The 26,604-nt window shown below is 43.0% G+C and overlaps 1 protein-coding gene, 1 long non-coding RNA gene and 1 other non-coding gene across 4 annotated transcripts in view; all 3 read right to left on the bottom strand.

The window, feature by feature from the left end:
* The window catches only part of Matr3 (matrin 3), a 29,115-nt gene extending 18,489 nt beyond the window's left edge, over positions 1-10,626 (bottom strand). The window contains 1 exon segment of the mRNA XM_052741881.1: positions 10,429-10,626. Within this exon segment, the coding sequence (XP_052597841.1) occupies positions 10,429-10,503 (75 nt within the window). The 5' untranslated portion in view covers positions 10,504-10,626.
* Positions 10,627-11,421: 795 nt separating this feature from the next.
* Positions 11,422-22,508, bottom strand: LOC128112676 (uncharacterized). 2 transcript variants are annotated; one of them, XR_008219118.1, is made up of 5 exons: positions 22,403-22,508; positions 21,458-21,492; positions 18,975-19,050; positions 18,207-18,271; positions 11,422-14,691 (listed from the first exon to the last, which is right to left on the bottom strand). It is a non-coding gene; the product is annotated as an uncharacterized LOC128112676 (long non-coding RNA). The 2 variants fall into 2 exon arrangements; XR_008219117.1 differs by lacking the exon at positions 11,422-14,691 and adding an exon at positions 15,791-15,950 and having other exon boundaries at positions 22,403-22,502.
* On the bottom strand, positions 18,400-18,591 carry LOC128113153 (small nucleolar RNA SNORA74). Its single transcript, XR_008219370.1, has one exon. It is a non-coding gene; the product is annotated as a small nucleolar RNA SNORA74 (small nucleolar RNA).
* Positions 22,509-26,604: the final 4,096 nt, after the last annotated feature.

Here is a 26,604-nt window from a genome sequence, read left to right as displayed (position 1 = left end):
GCCAGATGTGATAATTAAAGAATTAGTTTTTTTTCCCCCCACAAATGACTATTCCAGAAGTACAATAAGCCTAAGTCAGAAAAAGAATTTTCTTACAAGGAACACAGAGCTGGATAATGTAGTCAACGATTTATCAAAGTCTCTAAAGGGACAGATGCAATAAATATGGGATAATAAAAAGTGAGCTTTGAAGTATGTTTAAGGAAGTTGTGGAAACGGAGAAAAAAAATGATGAAAAATTTCAGTCATAGTATGAGAGTTTGTGTTAAAGGGAAATTAAAAAAGGAAGAATGAACTAATCTAAAATATGAAACATACTGAAACACACACCAGGGCTCTACATTAACTTTCCCTGTAGCCACAGATAAGGAAAAAAGAGAATTGTACAAGAATATATCTTTGACTACATACAAATCAGCAATCAAGACAGATGGAAAGCTGAAATCTAGCATCCTAAATGGCAAAGCACATTGACTTCAGAAAAAAATGCTTAAAACATTCAACAAAGCAGACCAGGGGGAAAAAAGCCTGCTTAAATATGATTAAGAAGAACAAACTGATGCCCAAAAAACAACAAGATAATCCCAGTGGATGACAGCTTTGTGGCCAGAAGCATTCTAGGTAGACTGTATTATTAATGTAAAGCCCTGGTTTATATTGCTAAAAAACAATTACCTTCCAAATAAAGTGTTCTCAAAAGTATAACAATTCTTGATCAACTCAATGTCATCAGACTACAGAATTAGAGTAAAAGATATAGGTAAATACAGAATAGGCACTACAATGTAAAAGAAATTAGAAGCATCTGTTGCTTTAACTCACCTTATTAGAATGAACTGGCAAATCACATATAGAGCACAGATGGGGATAACCCTTCGGTAAGAGTCCATGGAAGTCTTCAATATTGCTACTTGGAGGAGCGCCCCTCTTTTTCTCAAAGAGAGATCTCTCTTGTAAGGGGCCAGGACCACGTCCCATTCTCTCATACTCACTGTCAAATTTATGATAGTTATGCGAGGTCTCACCAAAAAAAGAATCATCCCTACACCTTTCTCCATCTCTTAATCTGTCATCTTCATAATCCATTCTGTCATAATAACCAGATTCTTGAGAACGACTTCCATGGTCATAATCAAGCACTGGGTTGAGACTAGGACCACGATCATCAAAACTATCTCTTCTAAAGTGCCTTTTTTCTTCCCAATCATCCCTAGGTACTCTGTATGGTGGCTCCCGTGTAGCAGATCTGCCATCTCTACCATAACTCAATGAAGGGCCTTCTTCAGTTCTCCTCCTTTTAAGCTGTAGAAGGATTTGGGGCAAGTTCTCAGGAGTTATCTTGTCCTCTGGATAACGACTCAGTTCATCTAAGTCTCTAGCAGACAGACCAAAGCTGGCCAAAATGTTACTGGCCTGGTCTGCATCTCCACGGTGTTGAGAAGACAAAGGGAGTGGACCTCTACTTCCAATGTTAAATATAGACTGCAAATTATGGGAAGAAGTACTAGCAGAAGACAGTGCGCTATGAGCTCCTTGTTGATTCAATGAAGAACTCATTCCAAGATTCATTAAACTAGCAAGGCGTGCAGTACCCTGGTTCATCCTTCCAAGAGATGCTGGCATACTTAAAGACTGGGTAGCAGCAGCAAGAAGGCCTATTCCTGCTGCAGACAGGTCACGCCCATGACCCTGTGAGTCCCTACCGAGAGATGACTGCTGGAATGACTTGGACATTGTAGAACTATCTCTTGTCTACTTTATAGATCAAAAAAAAATTTTTTTTTAAAGACGGCCAAAAAGAAAGCTCAAACTAGAAAGCTAGGTTAACTTTGCTTCAAAAATGGTAACGCCAAGAAAAAGGATCAATAAGGACTGTAGAATCTTCTTCAAGCTGAGAACCAGCAGACAACTCTGTAGAAAAATAAGCAGTTTTAGTCATAAATCCCTTTAAGTAGATGCCGTTTTTTAAGAAAAAAAAAACTTATGCATCATGTTGATTTTAAAAAAAACCACTTAAGATCTCAAACTTACAAGGAATTCATTACATATCTTAAACAGATTCCAGATGTATGCAGAGCCTGCATATAGATATTTAAAAAGTAGCTTTTCATGCTGAAATTTAACAAAGGGAATTTCATATTGGGCTTAAAAACATTTAAATTCAAGGCCTAGATGTTTGGGTGCATCAAAATTTCAGTGAAAACATAGATGGGCTTCTTCTTTTAGAAGAATAAAAACATACTCTACAGTATGATGCTTAAGTTCTAGAAGACTAAAAAAAAAATCAAAATTAAAAAAAAAATAAAGGTCAGCAAGTCAAAGATGAACCAGTTGTATTCTGCTTTAGAAAATGAGATCTATTATCACTTTCAGAAAGAACCAAGTAAAATCACAAGTAAATGAAGCTTAGGGTGTCAAGTATCTGATGTAAGATCTAAGATCAAGTAACAGTTGAGACCTTCATGCAGCAAAATTAACTTGAGGTGAAGACAGATGTGAAGGAAAATAAGTAAATTTCCTACAATTTTAAGGATTTCTGCCCAAATTTAAGCCACACAACTAACTGCCCATACCATACCAGGCAGTGCTTAGTTGATACCTACTCTTAAAAGGTAAGGAGAACAATTTTGGTCAGTATAGAAACAGACCTACCAAGAAAAAACCAGGCACAGGAAATACAGGTGATTTAAAGAAGGGAAATACCCCCAAGTTAGCACCTATTATTGTTCATTTAATGTTCAGGGCTATACATCTCTAGAGTTCAAAGCACATAAATGAAATCTAAGACCTTGTTAACAGATTTCTGCAAACTCTTCACAAGAATAGCCCAATAGCTTGAAAACTTTTATTCTGATTATGATCCTTCAAGATGTGTTTCCGGATGAAACTTACATTAAATCATTAGCACTGCATCTCAAAAACTGTTATAAGAGTGTGCAAAGTATTAACACGATTCCCATAAAGCGTTAGTTAAAAGACGTAATACAACCAATGTTTTCTGAAAGACAATTTTATAATCACAATCACATACAAGATAAATCTGATCAATTTGCCACAGACTTCTACTATGATGCATTGCTTCTTCAATTTTGTTTGTCTGTTTTGATTAGCCATCTAAGCATTGTAGTTTAATAAACTTTATCACACTAAAACCCAGAAAATATCCAATAAAAGTCAATTATAGGATCAATTCCATCAATGATAGATTAAAGCAAGGATATACTGGACGAACACAGTGGCAGAGGAAGAATTTAAAAAAAAAAGGTACAGGCAAGAAAGATTTGGACTAGATTAAAAAAAATAGATGTAATAAAGAAAGACACAAATGCTATCAGTGGTAGCTGGAATTACAGATGTTTTTGTACACCAAGAAAGATGAATTTGAGAAAAGACACCAAGGAAACTAATTCTAGACAAGATCCACTTATGTAATCTACTTAAGCTTTAAGGTAAGATTAATGAAGAGAAGAGTTAGTGAACAGTAGATGAAAGGCTTTTTTTTTAAAATAGTATCTTTAAAATGCCATACAGAGCAACAGGCTGAAATACTACAAACATTGGTATTAATGTCTACATTTTATATATACTATTTTTCTTTAAAAAAAGTTATTTTAAAACATTAGTTAATATTTATCACAGCTTTGACGGTCATGTTACAGCCAAAGCCTTCTATTATGCAAAAGCCTGTCTTCTGAAAAAACTATTCCTATCCCAGAGAAATAATGGTATTGTATTGTGCATAAAAAATTTAAATTAAGTCAGCAATTAATCATTAAGTGACAGAGCCATCAAACAGACTTTTGTACTTTACATGAAAACAGTGGATCTGGAAAACTAAGTTCAAGTAAAAGATAATTTAAAAGACAAAACAGAAAATGATGTTAGAAAAACTCAGAAAAGGGTGGACAAACAATATAAATCCTATGACAAGGTCCAATTCCACAAGAACCATTTTATTAATTTCAACTTAAAATGCAGCTACACAGAACACAGAAGTAATATTACTACAAAAAGAACTTAAGTTGGATTTTTAACTGATACAAACCAAAAAGATTGCCACACCCCAGACTCCCACCCGGGCCAGTAGTAGTGCTCATAAATATAATCTCAGTGCTTTGGAAGCTGAGGCAGGAGGACTCCTTTGAGTTTGAGGATACATAGTTCCACACACAAATTCTAAGACATCTTGGAACTCCACTTCAAAAAAATTTAGAAGTGTGTAACAGAACAAAGAAGACAAAGCATGAAAGCACTGCTTAGAAAAGTGCTATTAGCATTTTTAGTCAATAACCTAAGATATAAAAGCCATTTTTAAAGGACTCATTCCCTTGGGAACTGCTGCTCATTAGTAAAGTTATTACAATGCTACAATACTTCATTACTAAAGATTTATTAAAAATTCAAGGGCTGGGGGCTATCTAGATGGCTCAGTGGGTAAAGGCTCTTGTGTAGAAGGACCAGCGACACAAGTTTGATCTCTGCAACAAACAGAAAGTTTTGAGGATGACCAGAGTTCTCTTCTTGTGGCACGTGTTGTTCACATCCTTGTTGTGGCATGTGGCCTACCCCCAATAATAAGTACAGTACACTCATTTTTTTTTTAATTAGGGGGTTGAAAGCTCAAGATGTTGCCCAATGAGTAGAGTGCTTAAAGCCCAGGACTCAACCCTCAGCAATTGGAATAGTGGCACATGATTGTGATCCTAGCAAAAAGCCACTGTCCCAGCTTGGCTTCAAACTCAAGATGCTCCTGCTTCCACTTCCAGAGCACTGGCAGAGTGGAGGCAGGAAGATTCAGCTACAAAGAGTTTGATGATGTCTGGGCTCTCTTCAGAGAACTAACCTAAGAAGTATCAAAATACAATTTACCCATAAATTCCAAATGCCCATTCATGAAAGCACAATCTTCCACTCTCAAAACACAAAGCATCCCCAACCAGGAAAACAAACAAAAGAACCTTACCAACATGACCTATAATTTCACTTTAGGTAGATGGGGAAGGGAATAGTTCAGTGTAACACTTGCTTGCCTAGCATTCATGAGAGAGGTCTTGAGTTTAACTGCCAGTACCACACACATAAAAATAAACAAATGCAATTTATTACAACATGAAAATCAATTTAAAATTTATACCAGGGAGACAAAGGTAGGAGGATCCTAGTCTACATAGCGAGACCCTGTCTCAAAACAAACCAACAACAAAAATCTAATTTATTTTATATGTGTAGGTCAGGACAGCTTGTAGGAGTCAATATTCTCCTTCCACCACGTTGGTCCTGGAGATTAAACACTGGGTGTCAAGCTCAGCTAAAACCATCTTAGCCCAGTAATCAAAAATTTAATGAATTTATTAAAATATCTTTACATATAGAATCTCTGATTTAATCAATTAACACAACTTCCCTCCGAGCATTAGATATTATTATTATTATCATCATCATCTTTGTCCTGTTTTTCAAAACAGAGTTTCTCTGTGTAACAGTTCTGGCTGTACCTGGAACTCCGTCTGTAGACAAGGCTGGCCTTGAGCTCACAAGAGATCTGTCTGCCTCTGCCTCCTGAATGCTGAGACTAAAGGCATGTGCCATCACCACCTGGCTTAAATATTCTTTATTGGATTTTTTTTTTTGGGGGGGGAGCTTTTCTAGACAGGGTTTCTCTGTGCAGTTTTGGTGCCAGTCCTGGATCTCACTCTGTAGACCAGGCAGAGATCCGCCTGGCTCTGCCTCTGAGTGCTGGGATTAAAGGTGTGCGCCATTGCTGCCCAGGTGGATTTTTTTTTTTAAAGTTACAAGAATACTAGGTCTAGGGGCTAGAGAGGTGGCTAAGTGGTTAAGAGCACTCACTGCTTTTCCAGAGGACCTGGGTATTGTCAATTCCCAGCACCTACATAGCAACTCGCAACTGTCTGTAACTCCTGTTCTAGAGGATCTGACACCCTCTCACAAACATACATGCATAAAATATAAATTATTTAAAAAAATAAAGAATACTAGGTCTAGATGGACAGCTCAGTCAGTAAAGTGCTTGCCTTGCAAATACAATCTGAGATCAACCCCCAGAACTAGAGTTTAAAAAAGGGTATATTAGTAGGAGTTTATAATTCCTGTACTGCAGAGGCAAGACAAGGAAGAGGTCTTTGGGGCTTGCTTGGCCAGCTATTGTAGTCTAATTGGTAACTTCAAGCCAAATGAGATCTGCTCTCAAAGAAGATGGATGGCATTTCTGAGGACACCTGGTATTGTCCTATACATCTCTTCACACACTTTAAAAACAAGTTTTCATTTGGAGGCTTGGATGTAGGTCACCGTTGGAGCACTTAATGTGTAAGGTCCTAGGATCAATCCTTAGAGTCACAAAAATAATCTTTTAAATAAATTTGTCACTTATTAAACTTTACAAAAGGCTTCAATAAAAGCTACCAGCATAGGGTTAGAGATGACTTATTGGGTACAAACTGTTGTGCAAGCATGAGGACAAGTTAAAAGCATAGCATGGGCACTGGCACCCCAACACTCCTACAGAGAGAAGGGAGTCAGAGAGGAGAATCCCAGAAGATGGAAAGCCAGCTAACCTGGAGTATAAAGTGGGGGTACGATTCTGCCTCAAACATAGTAGAGGGTCCATTTTTGTGAGCCTGCATTCACTACTGCACACACAAACACCAGGAAGTTACAAAGCAAGACCCTGTTTCCAAAAACAAGCAACCAACCCAGAAACATTGTATTTTCTAACGTGCTCCTGATTCACATAATCACACTTAAGATATACACAGCTGAGAACCTTAATAGGATTTTTTTGGGGGGGTGAATGGGTAGGTAGGAAGAGAGCCATACTATGCATTCCAGATAGCCTTAATGATTTTTAAAAAATAAACTTCTGTATGGTAAACTCCAAAGTCCCAAATTTTCTTACACCATTTCAATTTGAAAAGTTATATATAAAATCCCTTAAAGACTACACATTTAAAATGTTAATTCTAGTTTCTTTCTGTTCTACTTTTAGTTATCTATAGTTTTCCACACACAGTTTTTTATTAAGGATTTCAGAACAGCTGGGGGTGGTGTTACATGCCTTTAATACCAGTAATGGGCAGGTGGCAGCAGCAGTAGCATCTCTGAGACTGAGGCCAGCCTGATCTACACAATGAGACCCAGTTTAAAAAAAAAAAAGGAATTTTAGAACAAAGAGAACATGTTCTGTATAGCTATTCTAAGAATATCTAACAAATAATTATCGGATACCTGATCTTATTAGCACAAGTACAATTTTTTTGTCATTTCTGAATATTACATTTTCCAGACTTTGTTAGAAGCTGTTTTTTTTTTCTTTTTTGGAGCTGAGGATCGAACGCAGGGTCTTGCGCACCACTGAGCTAAATCCCCAACCCAGAAGCTGGTCTACTTCTACATTAATTCTTCTTAAAAGTGTATGAAATACTCAAAACCATGAGAATCTGATCTGATAAGGACTTCTACCATTTATACCTACATGCACATTTTTTTCTCATTACAAAAGCAAATGGAGGCAGGTTTAGTGGCTGTCTTAGCATTTGGGAGGTGGAGGCAGAGGCAGGAGAATGGAGAGTTGAAGGTCAGCCTGAGTTATTGTGCCATGACCCAACATAAAACAAACATTTGAAATTTTTTCAAATTATTTATTTCTATTTTATGTGCATTAGAGTTTTACCTACATGTATATTTGTGTGAGGGTGTCAGATTCCCTGGAACTGTAGTTACAGACAGTTGTAAGCTGCCATGTGGGTGCTGGAAACTGAACCTAGATCCTTTGGAAGAGCAAGTCAGTGCTCTTAACCATCCCTCCAGCCCCAGAGAAAATATTTTTGGGTACATATTTTTCTACACATTTCTTTAACAAATCAAAGTTGACATCAACAATATTGACTTTCCATGTAATTATTGCTTCCTAATATATTACCCTCCTCTTAAAATATTATTTAAAGTAGCTGTATAGATTTCCATTTTCACAATAAAACACCCCTCCTCCAAACTGAAAATTTTTCAATTTTTATTGCCTACCAACAAATCCAGAGCCTCTGTGCACAAATGAATGCTAAGTAAGAGTGAAACCACTCAACTCCCATCAATTAAAAATCCACACTTAAAAACTGCCATTAATATTACCAAACACAATTTGACTGTTAGAATAAATTTCTTTAAGTGCAACCTTTTCACCATTTTAGAACTATTTTCAGGGACCATACTGGTAGCATGGTCACTATAAAATTAGGACTTAAACCGGGCGGTGGTGGTGCACACCTTTAATCCCAGCACTTGGGAGGCAGAGGCAGGAGGATCTTTGTGATTTCAAGGCCAGCCTGGTCTACAGAGCGAGATCCAGGAAAGGCGCAAAGCTACACAGAGAAACCCTGTCTTGAAAAACAAACAAACAAAAAAACCAAAACAAAATTAAGACTTAATACTCAGACAGGGGCATGGTGGTGAACACCTTTAACCCCAGCACTCAGGAGGCAGAGGCAGGTGTATCTCTTGAGTTCGAAGCCAGCCTGGTCTACATATGGAGTTCCACAAAAAACCTGTTTCAAAACAAAAACAAAGAACAACCCAAAAAGATTTAATACTGTCTTCTACCACAGCACTTATGGGAACCATGATACTTCTAAAATATAAGATATTATCGCTGCATTTCTGCTTTTAAAACTTTATCACCTTATTGTATTATTTCTTGGTCTAAAAGCATCAGGTAAAAAGTTAAATACTTCCAAATCAGATTACGTTTAAAAGCTACCTCTATGGATAGGAAGTATAAAAACTAAGTACTCGTAAAATGCCAAGAAATGTAAGCTTAAAGAACCTCAATCCAAGACCTGATGGGTAATGTATCTTTTTCAAGGATTATATAACTAACCAGAAGAATCTTCTGTATTTCAGTGACATTTGAGTTTGTAAAAACATCTAAGTGCAAAGGCAACCGTGGGGCTTTTTTGCAATAAAATACTCCCCCCTCCCTTCTTCTAGATTGCTAAAATACTAATGTTCGTGTAAGTTATGAAGATAATTGGGCGTGGTGGCACAAGCCTGTAGGTAATCCAGGTATGCTGAGACAGGAGGATATGGAGTTCCTCCAAAGATCTCAAAAAGAAATCTACATAATGCGTAGAGTGACTTAACTGTTAGTAAAATGATGTTGTTTTGAGACAATCTTGATGTTACCGAGGCTGGCCCCGAAGTCATGGCAATTCTTGGTCTGCGTTGGTCTCGAGTGCCGCTATTACAAGTATGCGTCACTATGCCCAACAATTAGGAGCTTTTAAGAAGCTTTTCAACACCTATGCAAAACCGCCTGCGATGTAATTTTTGCCGGCATAGTCAAGTCTAAATTTACTAGGGCAAAGCGTGTTGTATCGACTGGCAACTTAGCTTATTTAAATACGCAACACGCAGTAGCAACACAAAAATCCCATGATCACTTCCTATGAAATCAGCGACACAAAATTCCAGAGCTCCAGAAAGACTAAAAATTTCAGAATTACCACAACTGTTCTAGAAACGTCTAGAGGAGTAACTGTAACCTGTCCACTACAGCCATATTCCACAGAAGGGGCTAATCCTTTAGACAGAGTCACAGACGAGGAAAAGCGCCTAAGAACACCTACGTTAAAGAAAAACACAAAAGCATGGCACAGCACTAGCCGTGAGAAGAAAGATTGAAGCACTACACCACGGTCCTCCAAACCCTTTGTCTGAAAACCGGAAGGTCTCACAGCCCACGGGCCTGTCCAGAGGAACCTGGACTATTTTGATAGAGAAAAAGAAATGTGAGGTGACTGATTAAATATTCTACCCAGTAGCATGCAGAAAGCTGTGCCCGAGAGGCAGTACAAAAACCAAGCGTTAACGCTTCATTTTCGGCCATTTTTACGCAACTGGGGGGATGGGGAGGGATTGTTCCAGATGTCTGGCGAAAATCGCGCGCGGGCGAGGGACGCGGGAGTCCTGGGAACGGGGCAGTACGAAGGGATGGGTAAGGAACGCCGAGAAGGCCGCTGACGCCAGGCTCGGGGAAGAAGCGTCGGTCAAAACAACGCAAGCTTTTCACATCCTACCAAGTCCTCCATTTTGGGTACATTTCCAGGGGGAGAACGGCAAACGCACTACCGGGGACTCGCGCTCCCGCCAACTTTACTACGCTCAACTATCCAACCCCAAATGGCAGGCCCCAGTGGACGGTCGCTCGGTCCCCCAGGCTTCGAACGCTCCTCCCTCCCTCCCTCCTCCAGCGCTGCGGCCCGCGTGTAACGGGCTCGGCCCGCCCCCGCCCCCCTCCAGGCCGGGGCGCAGGACGTTCGGCGGCCGAGCACACCTCCGGACCCCCCCCCCCCCGGACTCTGCTGCAGCACTCCGGGCCGTTGGCTGGCCGCGCATCTCCCCGGCGGAACCGCTCACCTCCGCCGCCCGAGGAGGCAGGTCGCGCCGCCACCGCACTCCTAACATGGCGGCCGCCGCTCGGGCGGCTCGCATACGCAGCGCCCAAGGAGGCAGCACTGGCGGGCGGGCGGGAGCGAGCGAGAACGGCGCGCCGCCGACCCCCGACAGCCCCGGCCACGGCGGCTGGCCCGCTCGCCGCGGACGCGGACAGCCCCGGGCCAGCCACCCACCCACCCACCCGGGCTCTTACCCTCTTCACGCCTACCTTAGGGGAAGGGAGAGGGAAAAGGAGAGATACCTCTCTCAGCGAGCGGGACGCGGAGGCTCCCACAATCCCCCGCAGCAACGGCGCTGGCAGGAGGTGGCGACCGAGCGAGAAGGCGCTCTCGCGAGAGCGCTCGTTCCCACCCCCCCACCCCCGCCGCCCCAGTTCTAGCTCGGCACGCGCTCGGCCCCGCCCCCGGCGCGGGCTGGGGACCTGACACGCGCCGCCGGCCTCGTTCTCTGAGGCTGAGCTGTTCTCCCTCCCCCTGAGAAGGCGGGAAAAGCCGCACGAGCTTCTACAGGTTCGTGTACCTCCCTAGAAAATGCCCTGCCACCTAAATAATGCTGTAAAACACCTGAAAATAAATAAGCAAGTAAATAACGAGTGCAGCGCTAGACGGGGCCCTCTATACTCTCCGATTTATCGCGTGAGGATCCGTACCATAGGGAACTATAGTTTCAGTTGTTTAACTACAAACTCTGGTGCCATAAAATTAATTAGGGGTGGATAGAGCAGTTCTACTCCTTTTTTTTTTTTCGAGACAGGGTTTCTCTGTGTAGCTTTGCACCTTTCCTGGATCTCGCGCTGTAGCCCAGGCTGGCCTCGAACTCACAGAGATCCGCCTGGCTCTGCCTCCCGAGTGCTGGGATTAAAGGCGTGCGCCACCACCGCCCGGCGTGCAGTTCTACTCTTAAGAAGACCATCGCACCATCTTGAAAAAAAAAAAAGGCATAATTTGGCGGCTCTGAAGAGGTCTCTAAGAGCAGAGGCCAAAACAGTGTGAGTACTCCCTGGAACTGGAGTACCAGGCCGCTGTAAGCTACTAGACGTGACTGCTGGCAATAGACCCGTCCTCTGAAAGAGTTATTCGTAGAGTATTCGCTGAGAGTTCTCCACTCTATTTTTTTTTTTTTTAATCCGGAGTGGGGGTCCCAGATAGGGTTTCTCGGTGTAGCTTTGGAGCCTGTACCGCAACTTGCTTTGTAGACCAGGCTGGCCTCGAACTAAGAGATCGCCTGTCTGTCTTACGGGTGCTGGGATTAAAGGCGTGTGCCACCACCGCCTGAGTTCTCCACTCTTTTTTTTGTTTGTTTGTTTTTCGAGACAGGATTTCTCTGGATAGCTTTGCGCCTTTCCTGGAACTCACTCCGTAGCCCAGGCTAGCCTCCACTCACAGAGATCCTCCTGCCTCTGCCTCCAGAGTGCTGGGGTTAAAGGCGTGCGCCACCACTGCCGACTTGAGTTCTGCACTCTTAACTGCAAAAACGTGCGCTCTGAGATAAAAGAGAGCTGCAACCACCCTCGGAGAACTCAGAATTTGGAAGGCAGAGACTCTTCATACAAAGATTAATTACAGGATGCTTTCTATGAGGTGGTAACGCTGTTTACACATAACCAGTTCACTTTGACAGGTGACAAAAGCCACCTCTCAGGGTCACAATTAGCACTTTACCTCAATTTAGTGCTTCACCACTGGTGCTTCTCCTATCAGTTAGGCCTCAGAGAAAAGGTCAACGGTGACAATGGCAGTCTTTGTCCTCGTGAAACTTGCAATATGTGCAGATAATTGAAACCAAAGTTTGCATAAATAATCTGAGGAATGAGAAAGCTAGTATCTGGTGTTAAACTGTTAGGCAAGTAAAGAAAATGAAGTCATCCCAGGTAGAAGGAAAACCAGGGGTAAAAATGTGCTTCTGTAGGTAACATTGCAGAAGCCTGAGGAGGTGGTAAAGAGCCATTCTCCCCGGGGTACAAATGCAATGATGGAGTCAAGTAAAGCCTGAGATGAAGTAGAGGATACAAATCCTGGTTATTAACAGAAAAAAACACCACAAAATATATGCAGAACTATATTCACACCCTGGAAAAAACATTTCTGCTCCCACTGTGAAGAAAACAGCAAAGGGAAAGAGAAATGACGAAATGTAAAGACAACTTAAAAGTTATCTTTGAAGTCGGAATCCACCGCAGATGCTTCACAGCATGGCATTCTACAAAAAATAGTGAACAAAAGTTGAAGGAATACTTGGAAAATAAGTGAATCACAATGATTAACAAGAACAAGACTAAAAATAAGGTTTAGTGACATGGGCATAAGAGATTCTGAATGTATGGAAGGGAAACAGGACCCATTCAATGAAGAATGTGTAGCAAGAGAAATCAGAGCTGAGGTAAGCTTACTTTACTGTGACAGAAGCCCCAGCTATTAAATATAACTGTCAAGAGATATCTTAGTAAGGAGAGGCTGCAAAGAGGAAAACCTACAATATAAGTTACTCACAGAAATGTCTCTTAAGACATCAAGAGGGAGTCATTCCTGTCTGTGTATCACAGGACAAGGGATAAGGAAAGCTTTAACCCAGATCACAGTGATAGCAAAACCCAATGGTCATTGAAATATTAAGATCTTCCTATCAAATCTCAATACACTTAACCAAATGTTTACACACTCTAATGGCATCTCATAATTGTGTATGTGGGGGCCCACAGAGGTTTCCTAATGAGATCTGAGCTTGCTTTACCCAACAGGGCTGCATAAGGGGATGGATTGATCACATGCATGGTCACCAGGTGTTTGGAAGGGTCTGCACTTGGCTGTGCTAGGGAGGGGTCTTTTGCTCCACCCTTTGGCATTCCTATAAATAGCCCTTTTGCAGAGACAGAAGGGGCCAGTGGACTAAGATCCAGGCCCTCCCAAGTTTATCCTGTTTCTGTCTCTCCCCACTCTGTATTTCTATCTAAATCTCTTATCCCTCACTCCTCAAAGAGTATCCTGGGGGGAGAACATGGGGGTGGGTCCCCCACATGTATAGAAATCAAAAGTTCTTTTAATTGAGTATTTATTGAAGCTCTGCAGTGAAATGGAAGGCAGACTAGTTAAGAGACAGATTTGTGAGACTGTATTCACAAAGCACATTTTAGAAGTTTGGGGATGGAAAGACTGGAAAGACTACACCCTGGAGGACTGTCCTCTGATGCGGCGACTAAGAAATCTGGCCTTAAGGAGGGCCAGGCATGGAGCTTAGAATTCAAGAACTCTCTACTTAAGGCTTTGGTGTTGTGGCCTGCACTAGGGATGGTAAGAATGAAGGCCTGCTGGCGAATGCCTTTGATCCCAGCACTAGGGGGGCAGAGGCAGGCGATCTCTGAGTTCAAGCCAGCCTGGGCTACAGAGTGAGTTCCAGGAAAGGCGCCAAAGCTACACAGAGAAACCCTGTCTCGAAAAACCAAAAAGAATGAAGGCCTGAAAGCCTGGTACAGATAGGTGATTTTCAATGCCAAGCTAAAAAAAAAAAAAAAAGTGGGGGGAGGCAGCCCAGGATCTGATCCGGCAATAAGGAACTTCTTACCAGGAAAAGGCATGTATCTATGCTGTGGGATGTTCTGTATGGCAAATGTGTTGCTCTGATTGGTTAGTAAATAAAACACTGGCCAGTAGTCAGGCAGGAGGAAGTATAGGCGGGACAAGGAGGAGAAGAATTCTGAGAAATGGAAGGCTGAGTCAGAGACACTGCCAGCCGCCACCATGATGAACAGCATGTGAAGATGCCGGTAAGCCATGAGTCACGTGGCAAGGTATAGATTTATAGAAATGGATTAAGATATAAGAACAGTTAGCAAGAAGCCTGGTACGGCCATATAATTTGTAAGCAATATAAGTCTCTGTTTATTTGGTTGGGTCTGAGCTGCTGTGGGACTGGCAGGTGAGAGAGATTTGTCGTGACTGTGGGCCAGGCAGGAAAACTCTAGCTACATATCTATGTAGAACTAAATGCATTAAAACATTAATTAGGGTGGCTAATGCCTGCAGTCCCAATTGAGGCAAGTTTGAGAGCAGACGGCCTCTGCCTTCTTAGTGCTGGGAGTAAAGGCACGCTCCACTGCTGCCCAGCTAATTATTTTTTTGTGTCCGAGGGAATCATTTTTGACAGGTCTTGGGCTGGGGATGCAGCACAGCTGGTAGGTTAATCCTGGGTTTAATCCCCAACACAAGATAAGGAGCAGTGCTCGCACACCTGTAAAGCAGGAAGACCAGGTTCAGTCACTATATACCAAGGTAGAGGGGAGTTTTGGCTAGAGACCATGTCACAAAACAAATCACAGTAATTTTACACTTAACTGTCAATCTTTAATACAATCCACCATGAATTTATTCACAAACAGTAAGGGTCTTCCCTCCCATGGAGTTTACATCTAGTACTTTTGTCCACTGTTGTCTAACATGTGGTCCCGGGTTCAATTCCCAACAATAAAAAAAAGTGTGTGCTTTGCATTAATCAGTTTAAATTGGACGCAGCCTCACCATGCCAGTAACTGCAGCACTTGGCAGTTATTAAAAAACACACAAAAGCCGTTCAGGTTGCTAGAGAGATGGCTTGGCAGTCAAAAGTATATCCCTCACTCCTCAAAGAGTATCCGGGGGGAGAACATGGGGGTGGGTCCCCCACATGTATAGAAATCAAAAGTTCTTTTCCAGATACCCAGAAGAGGTGGTTCACAAATGCTCTGGGGAATATCTCCTTCATAGCAGTGAGGGCAAGGATACTACTAGGCAAAAATCTCAAGTATTAGTTCATTAGCTCAGTAAATTGTCCTAAGTGTTCACCACAGTTCCATTAACAGGAGCTGCTCACAATTCTCAAGAGCCATTTCCACTCTTTTCAAGTCCTTAATTAGTTGCTCTTACCCTGTTCTTTTCCTTTGTGTAAATTCCTAGGCACTGGAGAGGCCTTTTCACGTCCCTTTGGGACCTACAGAATTTACCCCCTGGGTTTTATTTTCCTAATTATGATTTAAGACCTGGCCCAACATTTCAAGAAAAATCTAATATCACTTGTCTAAATCTGGTAAGTGACAAAGTAATGAATGACCATCAATGGCAGCAATATTAGTTGCTTTTTTTATTTTTGAAAAAGGGTTTCTGTGTAGCCTTAGCTATCCTGCAACTCAGAGGTCTACCGGCCTCTGCCTCTTGAGTTCTGGGATTAAAGGTATGTACCACCACCCAGCTTTGCCTACTTATTTTAACTCCAGTTCTGGGGGACTTCCTGGCCTCTGACTTTATGGGCACCAGACATGCAGAGGACATATACATATGCACACATAAAACAAATATAAATTTTAAAGCTCTTTATTTTTACATGAATGCATGTTTTGCTTGCTTGTGTGTCCCCAGAGCCCATTAGATCCCCTGGGACTGAAGTTAAAGGTGGTCGTAAGCCACCTTGTGGATGCTGGGCATTAAACTCAGGTCCTCTGGAAGTCTCTCCAGCCCCTAAAAAAATTTAAAGCTTTTTTAATTTATCTTGAATTTACCAGGACTTAAAGGACAGCTGGGATAAGTAGTGACTAATTAACTATATTATCAATTAGGAAATCCCATTAAATTATTTTAATTGTATTATTTATGCCACTGAAACCTCTTAGGGCAGTGAATACATGCAATTAATAGTCATAGTATTATCCTCTTTCAAGAAATACCACAGGGGCTGGAGAGGTGGCTCAGTGGTTAAGAGCACTGACTGCTCTTCCAGAGGACCCTGGTCAATTCCCAGAAACCACGTGGTAGCTCACAACTGTCTGCAACTCTAGTTCCTGAGGACCCAACACATGGCAAAACACCAATGCACGTAAAATAAAAATTAAAAAAAAAAAAAAAAGAAATACCACAGGAGCCAGGCGGTGGTGGCACACGCCTTTAATCCCAGCACTCGGAAGGCAGAGGCAGGTGGATCTCTGTGAGGTTGAGGCCAGCCTGGGCTACAGAGTGAGTTCCAGGAAAGGCGCAAAGCTACAGAAACCTGTCTTGAAAAAAAAAAAAAAAAGAAAAGAAAAACAAATACCACAGGAACCTCTGTGCTCATGGGTATCCCTGGACAGTCCAAGACTAACCCCATAGAGAGGACAGGAAGAGATGGCTTAGTGGGTAAAGCTGCCTGCTGCCAAGCCTAACAACTTGAGTTGGATTTCCAGAACTCACATGCCAAGCCAGGCGGTGGTGGCGCACGCCTTTAATCCCAGCACTCGGGAGGCAGAACCAGGCAGATCTGTGAGTTCGAGGCCATCCTGGTCTACAGAGTGAGATCCAGGACAGGCTCCAAAACTACAGAGAAACCCTGCCTTGAAAAACCAAAAAAGAAAAAGAAAAAAAGAAATGAACTCAAGTGCTGTCCTTGCACCTCCCCTAGTCCTGTGAGTAGCATAATCATGCCCACACTCACAAAATTGTAGATAGAAGGGGCACAGAAGTGCATGCCAGTAATCAGACTGCTTGCAAGGTACAGGGAAGTTACTGTTACATACTAAAGTTTAAGGCCAATCTTGGTTACACAAGACTATTGAAAAATAGTGGGATAAACCAGATGTGGCATCTGTAACCCCATAACTCAGTAGAGGCTGCAGGATCTACCAGGTGTGGTAGTCCTCACTAATTCCAACACTTCAGGGATGGAGATAGTATTAGGCCAAACTCTCATACATGAGGAACTGTCTCAAAGCTTTGGGCCTGGACAGATCTATCAGTGGCCAATCTTGCTGGTCCTCTAGAACACTTGGTTCTCAGCAAATCATTCCAGGGGATTCAATGTCCTCTTCTGTCCTCCAGGGGATCTACATACATATGCCATACACCTTTGTTTAAATCTCCTCTTTAAGCTCATTACAAATGGATGGAGAAATACAACAGAAGTCATGTAAAAACCATATAAATTCAATGAGAATTTTTTTTCTTCTTTATTTAGTCACCTTATTGTTTTCAGATAAGGAATACAAACAAACAAAAGCTTGGCATGTGTTTCATGATTAACTTCAGCACCCAGGAGGTTGCCTGGTTTGAGGTTAGCCCGGGTTAGAATATTTTAAAAATAAAGTGTGAAGATACATTTTGATACTGTGACTAATGCTATTCAATCCCCAAGGCCTGAACTTCATTCAAAGGTCAGAAATGTTGCTAATTCTATTCTTCTACCTTTGTCAGTGGCCTCTGGGAAATTTTAAAAAGCTTTCAAACGTTTGGGAATGTTGACCCTAAAAGTTTCAATAAAATTCCAATCTCAGTGTTTATCAGTGAGTTTTATGGGAATATAGCCACGTTCGTTTGCTGATACACCATCTGCTTTTCACAGTTGCCAAAACAAAGACAATAGTAACAATATTTACTATCTGGGCCATTTTAGGAACTTAATAGACCTTTGCTTTTAAAAAGCAACGTCCCAAAGTTTTTGGAATGTTCTGAGCTGTCCTAAAATGGCTACTATCCAAACAGAACCCGAAAACCACTAGCTAATTAACAAGTAGCCAGCTGTATGTAGTACACAGCCATCATCTAGCGCCTCAAGAAATTACAGCTGAAGATGTAGCTCAGTTGCCTTGGGTGTGAGCTCCATTACTGCTCCATGCCCCAAACCATAGCTGGGCTTTGCAAACATTCTCTGGAATTTTATCACAGCTCTTTAGTCCTCTAAAGCAAATCTAACTTTTCTCCCCATCTGAGTATTTTAATAAGGACCTCAACATTACAGGGACCACATACATTACTCAGAACATGGTGGTGTCAGAAACCTGAAGTCCCGATGGAGGCAGATTCCTCATTCGGATCTAGGATTCAAGGAGGAAAAGGTAACAAGCTGTCAGTAAAAGGTGCAAGGCCTAGTGCAAATGAGGCAAAGTGTCCCCCACACACAGCTGCATTCCTGTCCCACCCCTTTTCTTTTAGCATGAAAAAAATTGTTTGCACCTAGACCAGGACCAACTCCACAAGGAGTCCTTCCACTCTCAGGGATGCAAACACTGCCTGAAGGTAGTCAGCATGAACACCAAAACAGCGCTCAGAGCCAACCCTTAAGACAGCCTTACTCTCCCAACAGTGTAACACAATCACAGGCACCATGCAGCCTGGATAGCTGACAACTGTTGGGTCACTCCAGAAAAAAATTTCCCTTTCCCAATTCACGGTCACCAGGACCCTGGGGAGCCGACGTGAACAGACTTCACAATCAGCTGGATGTTGACTTGAAAACAGACGTACTTTCTACACTTTCAGTTTTATCCAACTCCAATCCCTACCATTCATTGGCAGGGACTGAGCTTGGATAGACTCTTAGCAGTGAACAAAAACAAGACACACTCTACTACTTGTCTTCTAGGACTCACAATATCCCTCAGTTGGAATGGCAGACACAAAAATCCTTCACACCTTCAAACAAAAACACTAAAATTCTACAGTCACTGCCAAGAGCTAATATGCTTCCAAATTATTTCCTGATACATATCAAATAGTCATGTTACAACAGACACTTACCTGATAACCACACTTGGACTGTTGTGGGTTACTACTTCCTTCAGGGGGGTGAAGACCACCCTACTTCCAAGTCATCCTAAAGAAAAGCAAGCAAGTAAGCTTTAGCAATTCATAATAGTGAGGTAACATTAACAATGAATTATATATTTACAACTGTAAATAACTAGTTCAGTCCTTCACTGGGACTGCTTATTAGATACATAAGTGCCTCTTGCAAGCTATCCTGAGTCCTTCCACATACAAAATAAATGTAATTTATGTCCCACTGTTTGCCTTCTTTCTACTAACTACCTCTGAAGCCCTCTGTTCATCACTAGTCCTAAGACCATTCACAATTAAGTCTATTCACAATGAATAATTACTCAAGGCTCACCCGAGTCCTCTTAAGAGAAGGTGAACTGAGCCGGGCGGTGGTGGCGCACGCCTTTAATCCCAGCACTCGGGAGGCAGAGCCAGGTGGATCTTTGTGAGTTCGAGGCCAGCCTGGTCTCCAAAGCGAGTTCCAGGAAAGGCGCAAAGCTACAGAGAAACCCTGTCTCGAAAAACCAAAAAAAAGAAAAAAAAGAAGGTGAACTGATAGAACACCCTGATGACCTGCAGCCCACATCTTCCCTGAAAGATGGATCAAGAACAAGGTAGTAGGGGACAGTTTTATTTTAGGTACAGGAGCTATCTGAGTTTAGAAATAAGGTTTAGTTAGTGAGGTTATTCTAAGTTGTTAGAAGTGGGATTGGTGTCAGGGGAAGAGTGAGGAGCAGGAAGGCAAGCATAGATACCTGTAATATTATGTTGGGGCCAATGCAGAGGGACCGCTAATGCTAAAGCAGGCCGCTGTTTAGAGGACATTTCCAGAGCTAAGCTGGTACTGGTGCATAAGAATACAATGTAGGGCTGGAGAGATGGTTCACAGGTTAAGAGCACTGGCTGCTCTTCCAGAGGTTCTGAGTTCAATTCCCAGCAACCACAAGGTGGCTCTCACAACCATCTATAACGAGAACTGGTGCCCTCTTCTGGCATGTGAGCATACACGCCAGCAGAATATTGTATGCATAATAATCTTTTAAAAAGTTATAAAAAAATACAAAGTAATTATGGGTATAAACCCAAGGGCAGGTAGAGATAAGACAGAATAATAGAAGATGCACACAGGCCTGATTGGTTGGCCAGGCAAAAGGCCTTATTGTGGTCCCCTAAAACAACCTTCAGGGGGTTGGGGTGGGTAAGAAACTTCTGGAAATTGATGAAGGTGGCCTGTTTGCAGAGCTCAGTTCCAGCTATCCCTGAGTGGCCATCCAAATTCTAGGGTGCCCAGGCACAGAAAACCAGAAAGCGATATGCTGAGTCATGGAACTTCAGGAGGTACTAAGGCAGTCTGGTAAGGACCCCTGTCCAAAAGGGGCAGAGAGAAAAAGCAGGGACATAGATCAGAGGATGCCACCAACCCTTCAGGGTATGGGTGAAGCATATTGAGGTTGGGTATGCCTGTGGAAACCAGGATATTAGTTTTCACAGATACAGTAACTACGTAGGCTCCATTGGATAGTCACCAGATTCATTCTAAGTGATGTTGTATTTGCCTAAAATTGAGGCATTTCCTAGAAAATAAGCATTCTAATAATAATTAAAAAATCAAACAAAAGGTTCCTAACTGTTTACTTGGTACCATTTGACCTAAGCTTAGTTCCCAGAACCCCATGATCAACTGATACTCATAAAATTTACTGAAGAGCTAGAACAGAATACTAATAGTTTTTGTTGAGAATGGGCTTCTAGGTTGCCCAGATAATCTAAAAGGATCCTGCATGCCACAACTCCAGATTCATCAGTGAGGTCATTCCATGGACACCTACTTTTGAAATCCCTTAAAAAGGGATTATAAACCAGGCGGTGGTGGCTCATGCCTTTAATCCAAGCACTCTGGAGGTAGGTGAATCTGAGTTCGAGGCCAATCCGGTCTACATAATGAGTCCCACGTCAGCTAGAGCTGTTCCACAGAGAAATCCTATCTAGAAAAACCAAAGTTGTGTGTGTGTCATAATCTAACTTTTATTATTGTGGGGAGAGGGAGCTATGCACTTTTAGTGAAAGCACATTCCAGTAACTTCCTCCACTGTCTCAGGCCCAGTTTGGACTAGTCAACAGGCACTAAACCTTATCTTTTTCTATTTTCTCATCCCTCACTGGCTTGATTTCTTTTGTTCTGTTTTGTTTCCAAGTTGTGACTGAAGTAACCTGTCAGACCAGAACCACTAAGGAAGACCCGGTGCTTAGGTTTCTTCCTGCAGAACTTGCTCTTACCTCAGTGGGCAAGCAACTATGCTGACATCCTGGTATAGTTAACAACAGAGTTGGCAGGAACCAGGCCCAGAATGCCAACCAGCTGTTGGCTGCTGTTCTCCCAGCTGTGTAACACTTGCCTAGGTACAAGGAAACCTAGGTAGCTGCCTACAGCTGGCGCCGAGAACTAGCTGAACTGTACTCACCAGGGCAGGCATCTCCTGAAATCGGCAGCTGGGCACTACGAAATCAAAAGGTCCCAGGTTAGAGTCAGTCAACACCCGTGCAGTTTAAAAACAAAACCCCTCTGCTCAAACTCCCTTCATTTCTTTTAGGCCGTGCCACAGAAACAACAGTACTGAAACAGCATACCTTTGGGAGCTCTGTCTCCGAAGAGCCTATCCATGAACCAAGTAACTAACTGCCTCAGAGTTCTCGTTTGTAGAATAGTAGTAGTAGTATGACAGTACCCTGTACATCAGGTGGATGGGACCAGGAGTGCATTGGCATGGTGGCTGATGCCCGTAATCTTAGCGCGTGGGAAGCTAAGGCAGGAAGACGGACTCCAGAACCAACTTAGACTGCACTGAGACCCATGTCTGAATAAGCCAAACTTAACAACAAAATCCCCAGAGGATATGTAAGTGTAGAGTGGACACTCAGTGGACAACAAAATGACATTATCTGCACACACACATATATATAGGCAAGTTATCCAAACTTATGCCATTCCCAAACCACATCTAACCCACTCCAACCAATTTAAAGGAACAGGAAAACCAATATAGGCCTCATTGTTCAGGTCTAAAAACCCTTTCAGGGCATGGGCTGAAGCATATCTGGTTCCCCACGGACACGTGTTCCTCACAAACCGTTCACGGCCCCTGCCCGGGGCTCCTGGAATACTAAACTCTGAACGAATTCCAGGTGACTCCCCAGCTGGAGAGGGACCGCACCTCATTGGCGGCGACTCTTCGGGGTTACGATTTCCCCTAGTCCCTTCAAGATCACCTCCAGGGCCGGAGGCACTAGAAAACAAGCCCCAGCCTTCCCGTGCCCAGGCAGGAGCCTTCTCACCCTCCTTCTCGCCTCGGTCGGGAAACCGAGGACCTCTCCTGGTCAGGACCTCTCCTGGTCGGGCCCTCACTCACCTGCACGTGCTCGGGAGCTCTGCAGGACACAGCAGCCTCGGCCCAAGCCGCGGTGGAAAGGACAGCCGGGAGCCAGCGGGAGCCCCGCCCCGGGGCGGGTGCAGGGCGGAGCGACAGTCCCGCCCAAGAAAGGCGGGGCTAGAAACACACCAGGCTGACGACAGAGGAGAGCGAAGTCCCCATTTGCACTGACCTGTGTTAGAGGATTGCTTAGTCTCTGAACAAAGGCTACATTTGCCGGATTCCTTAAGTATAGGAGCCCTGGGCTTGCAGCTGCTGAAGACAGAGCCCCTTGTGTCCTAGAGGGGCCAGGCCGACTGCCTACCTGCACCTAAGGCTTGCGGTCGCGGTTTCTCTTCCACGTGTGGCGCTCTTTGGTTGCTGCTGGTCTAGCCCACGCTTTTTATGCCTGCAGTGCAGATCTTTCAACATCTGAGTTGTCAGTCGGTTAATGGTGCCCCCACCCACGCAGGTCGTCTTGGTCATGTTCTAGAGCCTTCGGACCACATTCCTGATGACCTTCAGTGAATGGCATAACTTAACTGAATGGCAGCAGCTAAAACTGGCTTTCTCTGCCAGATTGGGGCTGCTCCAGTGCAGTCAGCTAAAGAAGGCCCTATCCTTGATCTGAACAGACACCTTTCTTTACCCGGATTTCTTTTGAACACTAACGTTTCCTTTCCCCTGTGGTTAAGGATTATGATTCTATCCTGCTGAACAAGTGGTGATGCTGGGGTCCAGAGGAGTAAGGTCCACCAACAGTAATTCCGGAATCCATTTTGTGACTCCTTCAAATCCTGCTTTCCGACTCCCTTCCCATCCTCCTTTCCTAGCCTCTCAGTTAGTTATTACACCTGTCAATAATGGGCAGGCAAGCCTCTGGAAATCAGCCGCTGTCCTTGGCATCTGCCAAGATGTTTTGTTATCTATTTCCTCAGCTCCTTCATAGTGAAAGGGGATGGGGGTCCTGTGCATCCCATCCTTAGCATACCTCCTTTGAAAACACGCAGTGCCCCAAATTGATTCAGACAAGAGACCCTAGGCTACAGCGCCAAAGAACTACCAGAGAAGTAGCAATCCCCAATCTTCTTCCCCAGGTTTGATGGAGTTGGACACTGCCCCTGGCCAGGGAAAAGCTTACATAAATACAATAATTTAAGGGTCATGTGGTCAGCGTTGGTCTGGGAAGCAGGGCAGTTAAAAAGGAATGTGGCTGAAGACTGCTGTCATAATCAATGCAGTGTCGGGCTGTCACAGTGTATTCGTAAAAGGAGGGTTTATGAACCTATAAAGCCTAGCAGATTGGCTTGGTAATTGCCCTGCAGAGCTCTACTAAAGGAGAAATTGTATTGGCACCTCATGTGTTTTGCTGTCTTCCCTTCCAAACCCACAAAACAGAGAAGGCAGGACTACCTGAAGAATTCATGAAAGGGAAAGATGACGGTCTGTGTGTGCACTTGTTTATGAGAGACTTCAGAGAGGAGGCAGGAAATAATTGAACATAGGGAGATGTGAGGGTCTCTGAGGAGAAAGAGACCAAGAACCTGGTGTTGACTGTATTCACAACTTATTCTAGTTAGAAGTAGATGGTAAGAACCGTGTAAAGTCATTGTGAGTATGGCCATTTGGTGAGCCCTGTTCTCATGTCATAGCAGAAAGGTAGCCAACATTTTTTAGAGATGGGCCATTTAGTGTCCTACGAAGGAAAACCTGGATTATGATTTCTTCTTTTCTTTTTCTTTTTTAAAAAATTTATTTAACTTTATTTTATGTGCATTGGTGTGAAAGTATCAGATCCCCTGGAACTGGAGTTACAGACAGTTGTGAGCTGCCATGTGGGTGCTGGGAATTGAACCTGGGTCCTCTGGAAGAACAGCCAGTGCTTTTAACTGCTAAGCCATCTCTCCAGCCCTGGATTTCTTCTTTTCATAACAACAACAACAAAAGTCCTTCATAGTCATCCTTTAAAAAATACATCCTTTTAAATCATTGTAGTGGTTGATTTATGTGTGTGTAGGGTTTTTTTGGTTGTTATCGGTACCACCATCATTTTCCTATTTTTTTTTGTCTCTTAAACTTGCAGAGGTAAGACCGCAGGGAGAATAATAAAAGCAAAGAAGGAACACTCCTCTTTTTTACAATGCTGAGAATTAAAACCTGGATCTTGGCTTTTTGAGACCAAATGACTCTTGCTATGTACCCCAGCTGGGCCCTGAACTCATTATGTAGCCCAAGAAGGAATATTTCCAGACAAATAATGTGGATAGGTGGGGACGGCAAGTCACAGAACAAAAGTCCGACCCGAAGTGACCAGGTCCCCAAGCTTCTTGCTTTTTCCTCCTTTCTCCTCTCTTTCTATCTACTCTTTGTGTGTGTGTGTGTGTGTGTGTGTGTGTGTGTGTGTGTGTGTGTGTGTAGTTTTTATCTTCATAGCCCTGGAACTCACTCTGTAGACTAGGCTGACCTCAAACTGATAGAGATCCGCCTGCCTCTGCATCCCGAGTGCTGGGATTAAAGGTGTGCACCACCACTGTCCAGCTCTAGCTACTTATTTCTTTCTTGGTCCCTTTTGCCATTCAGACTGCTCTTTTTCTCTTCTACCTCAACAGGGGCCACCAGTAGAAAAATACTAATAAAAAAAAAAGAAAAATACTAATAATTTGTTTAGTTCACCATTCAACAGATGCAGATAAAGTCAGAGAGATAGAGATATCTGTTTGTCCAAAGCTTAGTCTAGTAGGAAGTAACAAATACTATACATATGGGCTGTGGCTGCTAGCATGGCCTGGGAGTGTTCTAGAGATGGCTGTATTCTCTCTCACTGACCCTAGTGATTAGAGGAGACTCTTTTTCATCTCTGTGCTACACTAGCTGGTAAATAAATAGTAGCTACCCAAGTTAGATAGGGGTTCTGTATTGCCACTATTATTTCTCAAAAGCATAGTTATATTGGCAAGAATATGGGAAAATTAAAATTCTCATGTGCTCTGGTAGTAATGTAAAATGGTATGGCTGCTTTGGAGAACAGTCTAGCAGCCAAGTTCAGTAGCATGCACTTATGTTCACAACATTCACCTTGAAGTGAGAGGGTTGTCACAAACTTGAAGCCAGCCTGAGCTACATAGCCAGTGCCAGACCATCAGGGTGATATGAAAAGATCTTTTCTCAAAAAAAAAAAAATTTTTTTTTTAATTTTAAAAAAGAAAGAAGAAGCCGGGCGGTGGTGGCGCACGCCTTTAATCCCAGCACTCGGGAGGCAGAGGCAGGCGGATCTTTGTGAGTTCGAGGCCAGCCTGGTCTACATAGCGAGATCCAGGAAAGGCGCAAAGCTACACAGAGAAACCCTGTCTCGAAAAACAAAAAACAAAAAACAAAAAACAAAAAAGAAAAAAAAGAAAGAAAGAAGAAAAAGGAAAGGAAAAAAGAAGAGGAAGAAAGGTGGGCCTAGAGAGATGGCTTAACAGTTAAGAGCACTGGCTGCTCTTGCAGAGAATCTGGGTTCAGTTCCCAGAACCCACATGATGTCTCACAACTGTCCATAACTCTAGTTCCAGGGGATTTGACTCTCTCTTCCAACCTTCAAGGGCATCAGACATGCACATGGTGCACAGACATATTGCAGGCAAAGCACTCAGACCCATAAAATTTAAAAAGAACGAAAAGAATCGAGCAGTTTCTCAAATAGTTCTTTGGGGTTACTTTATGACCGAGCAATTCTGTGCCTAGCTGTACACACAAAGGAATGGAAACAGGGCTACCAAAAATTCTGTGCCGCGCCCTGAGGGCTCAGTGGGTGAAGGCACTTCTTCCAAACCTGACAACCCGAGTCAGTCCTCAGGATTCACACAGAAGGAGAGGTCCAACCACTCTAATGATGTCCTCTGACTTCTACATGCTTGCTCTGGTATGCATACGTGTGTGTGTGTGTGTGTGTGTGTGTGTGTGTGTGTGTGTGTGTGTAACTGTGTTCTCCTCAAACCAACCACCCCAATAAATAAAAGTAATTAAAGCAATTTTGAGACAGTCTACTGTGGTGATATATTATGTACCCTAATAAATTTACCTGAAGATCAGAGAACAGAATAAACCACTAGATTAAACATAGAGGCCAGGCAGTGGTGGCACACACCTTTAATCCTCACACTTGGGAGGCAGAGATCTATCTGGATCTCTGTGAGTTCAAAGCCACCCTGACTACATGA

Source organism: Peromyscus californicus, unplaced genomic scaffold (assembly GCF_007827085.1).
Source record: "Peromyscus californicus insignis strain IS unplaced genomic scaffold, ASM782708v3 Scaffold_17__1_contigs__length_78620276, whole genome shotgun sequence".
Lineage (NCBI taxonomy): Eukaryota > Metazoa > Chordata > Mammalia > Rodentia > Cricetidae > Peromyscus > Peromyscus californicus.
Note: the sequence above shows the minus strand (reverse complement) of the source record. Positions and strands in the feature narration are given on the sequence as shown.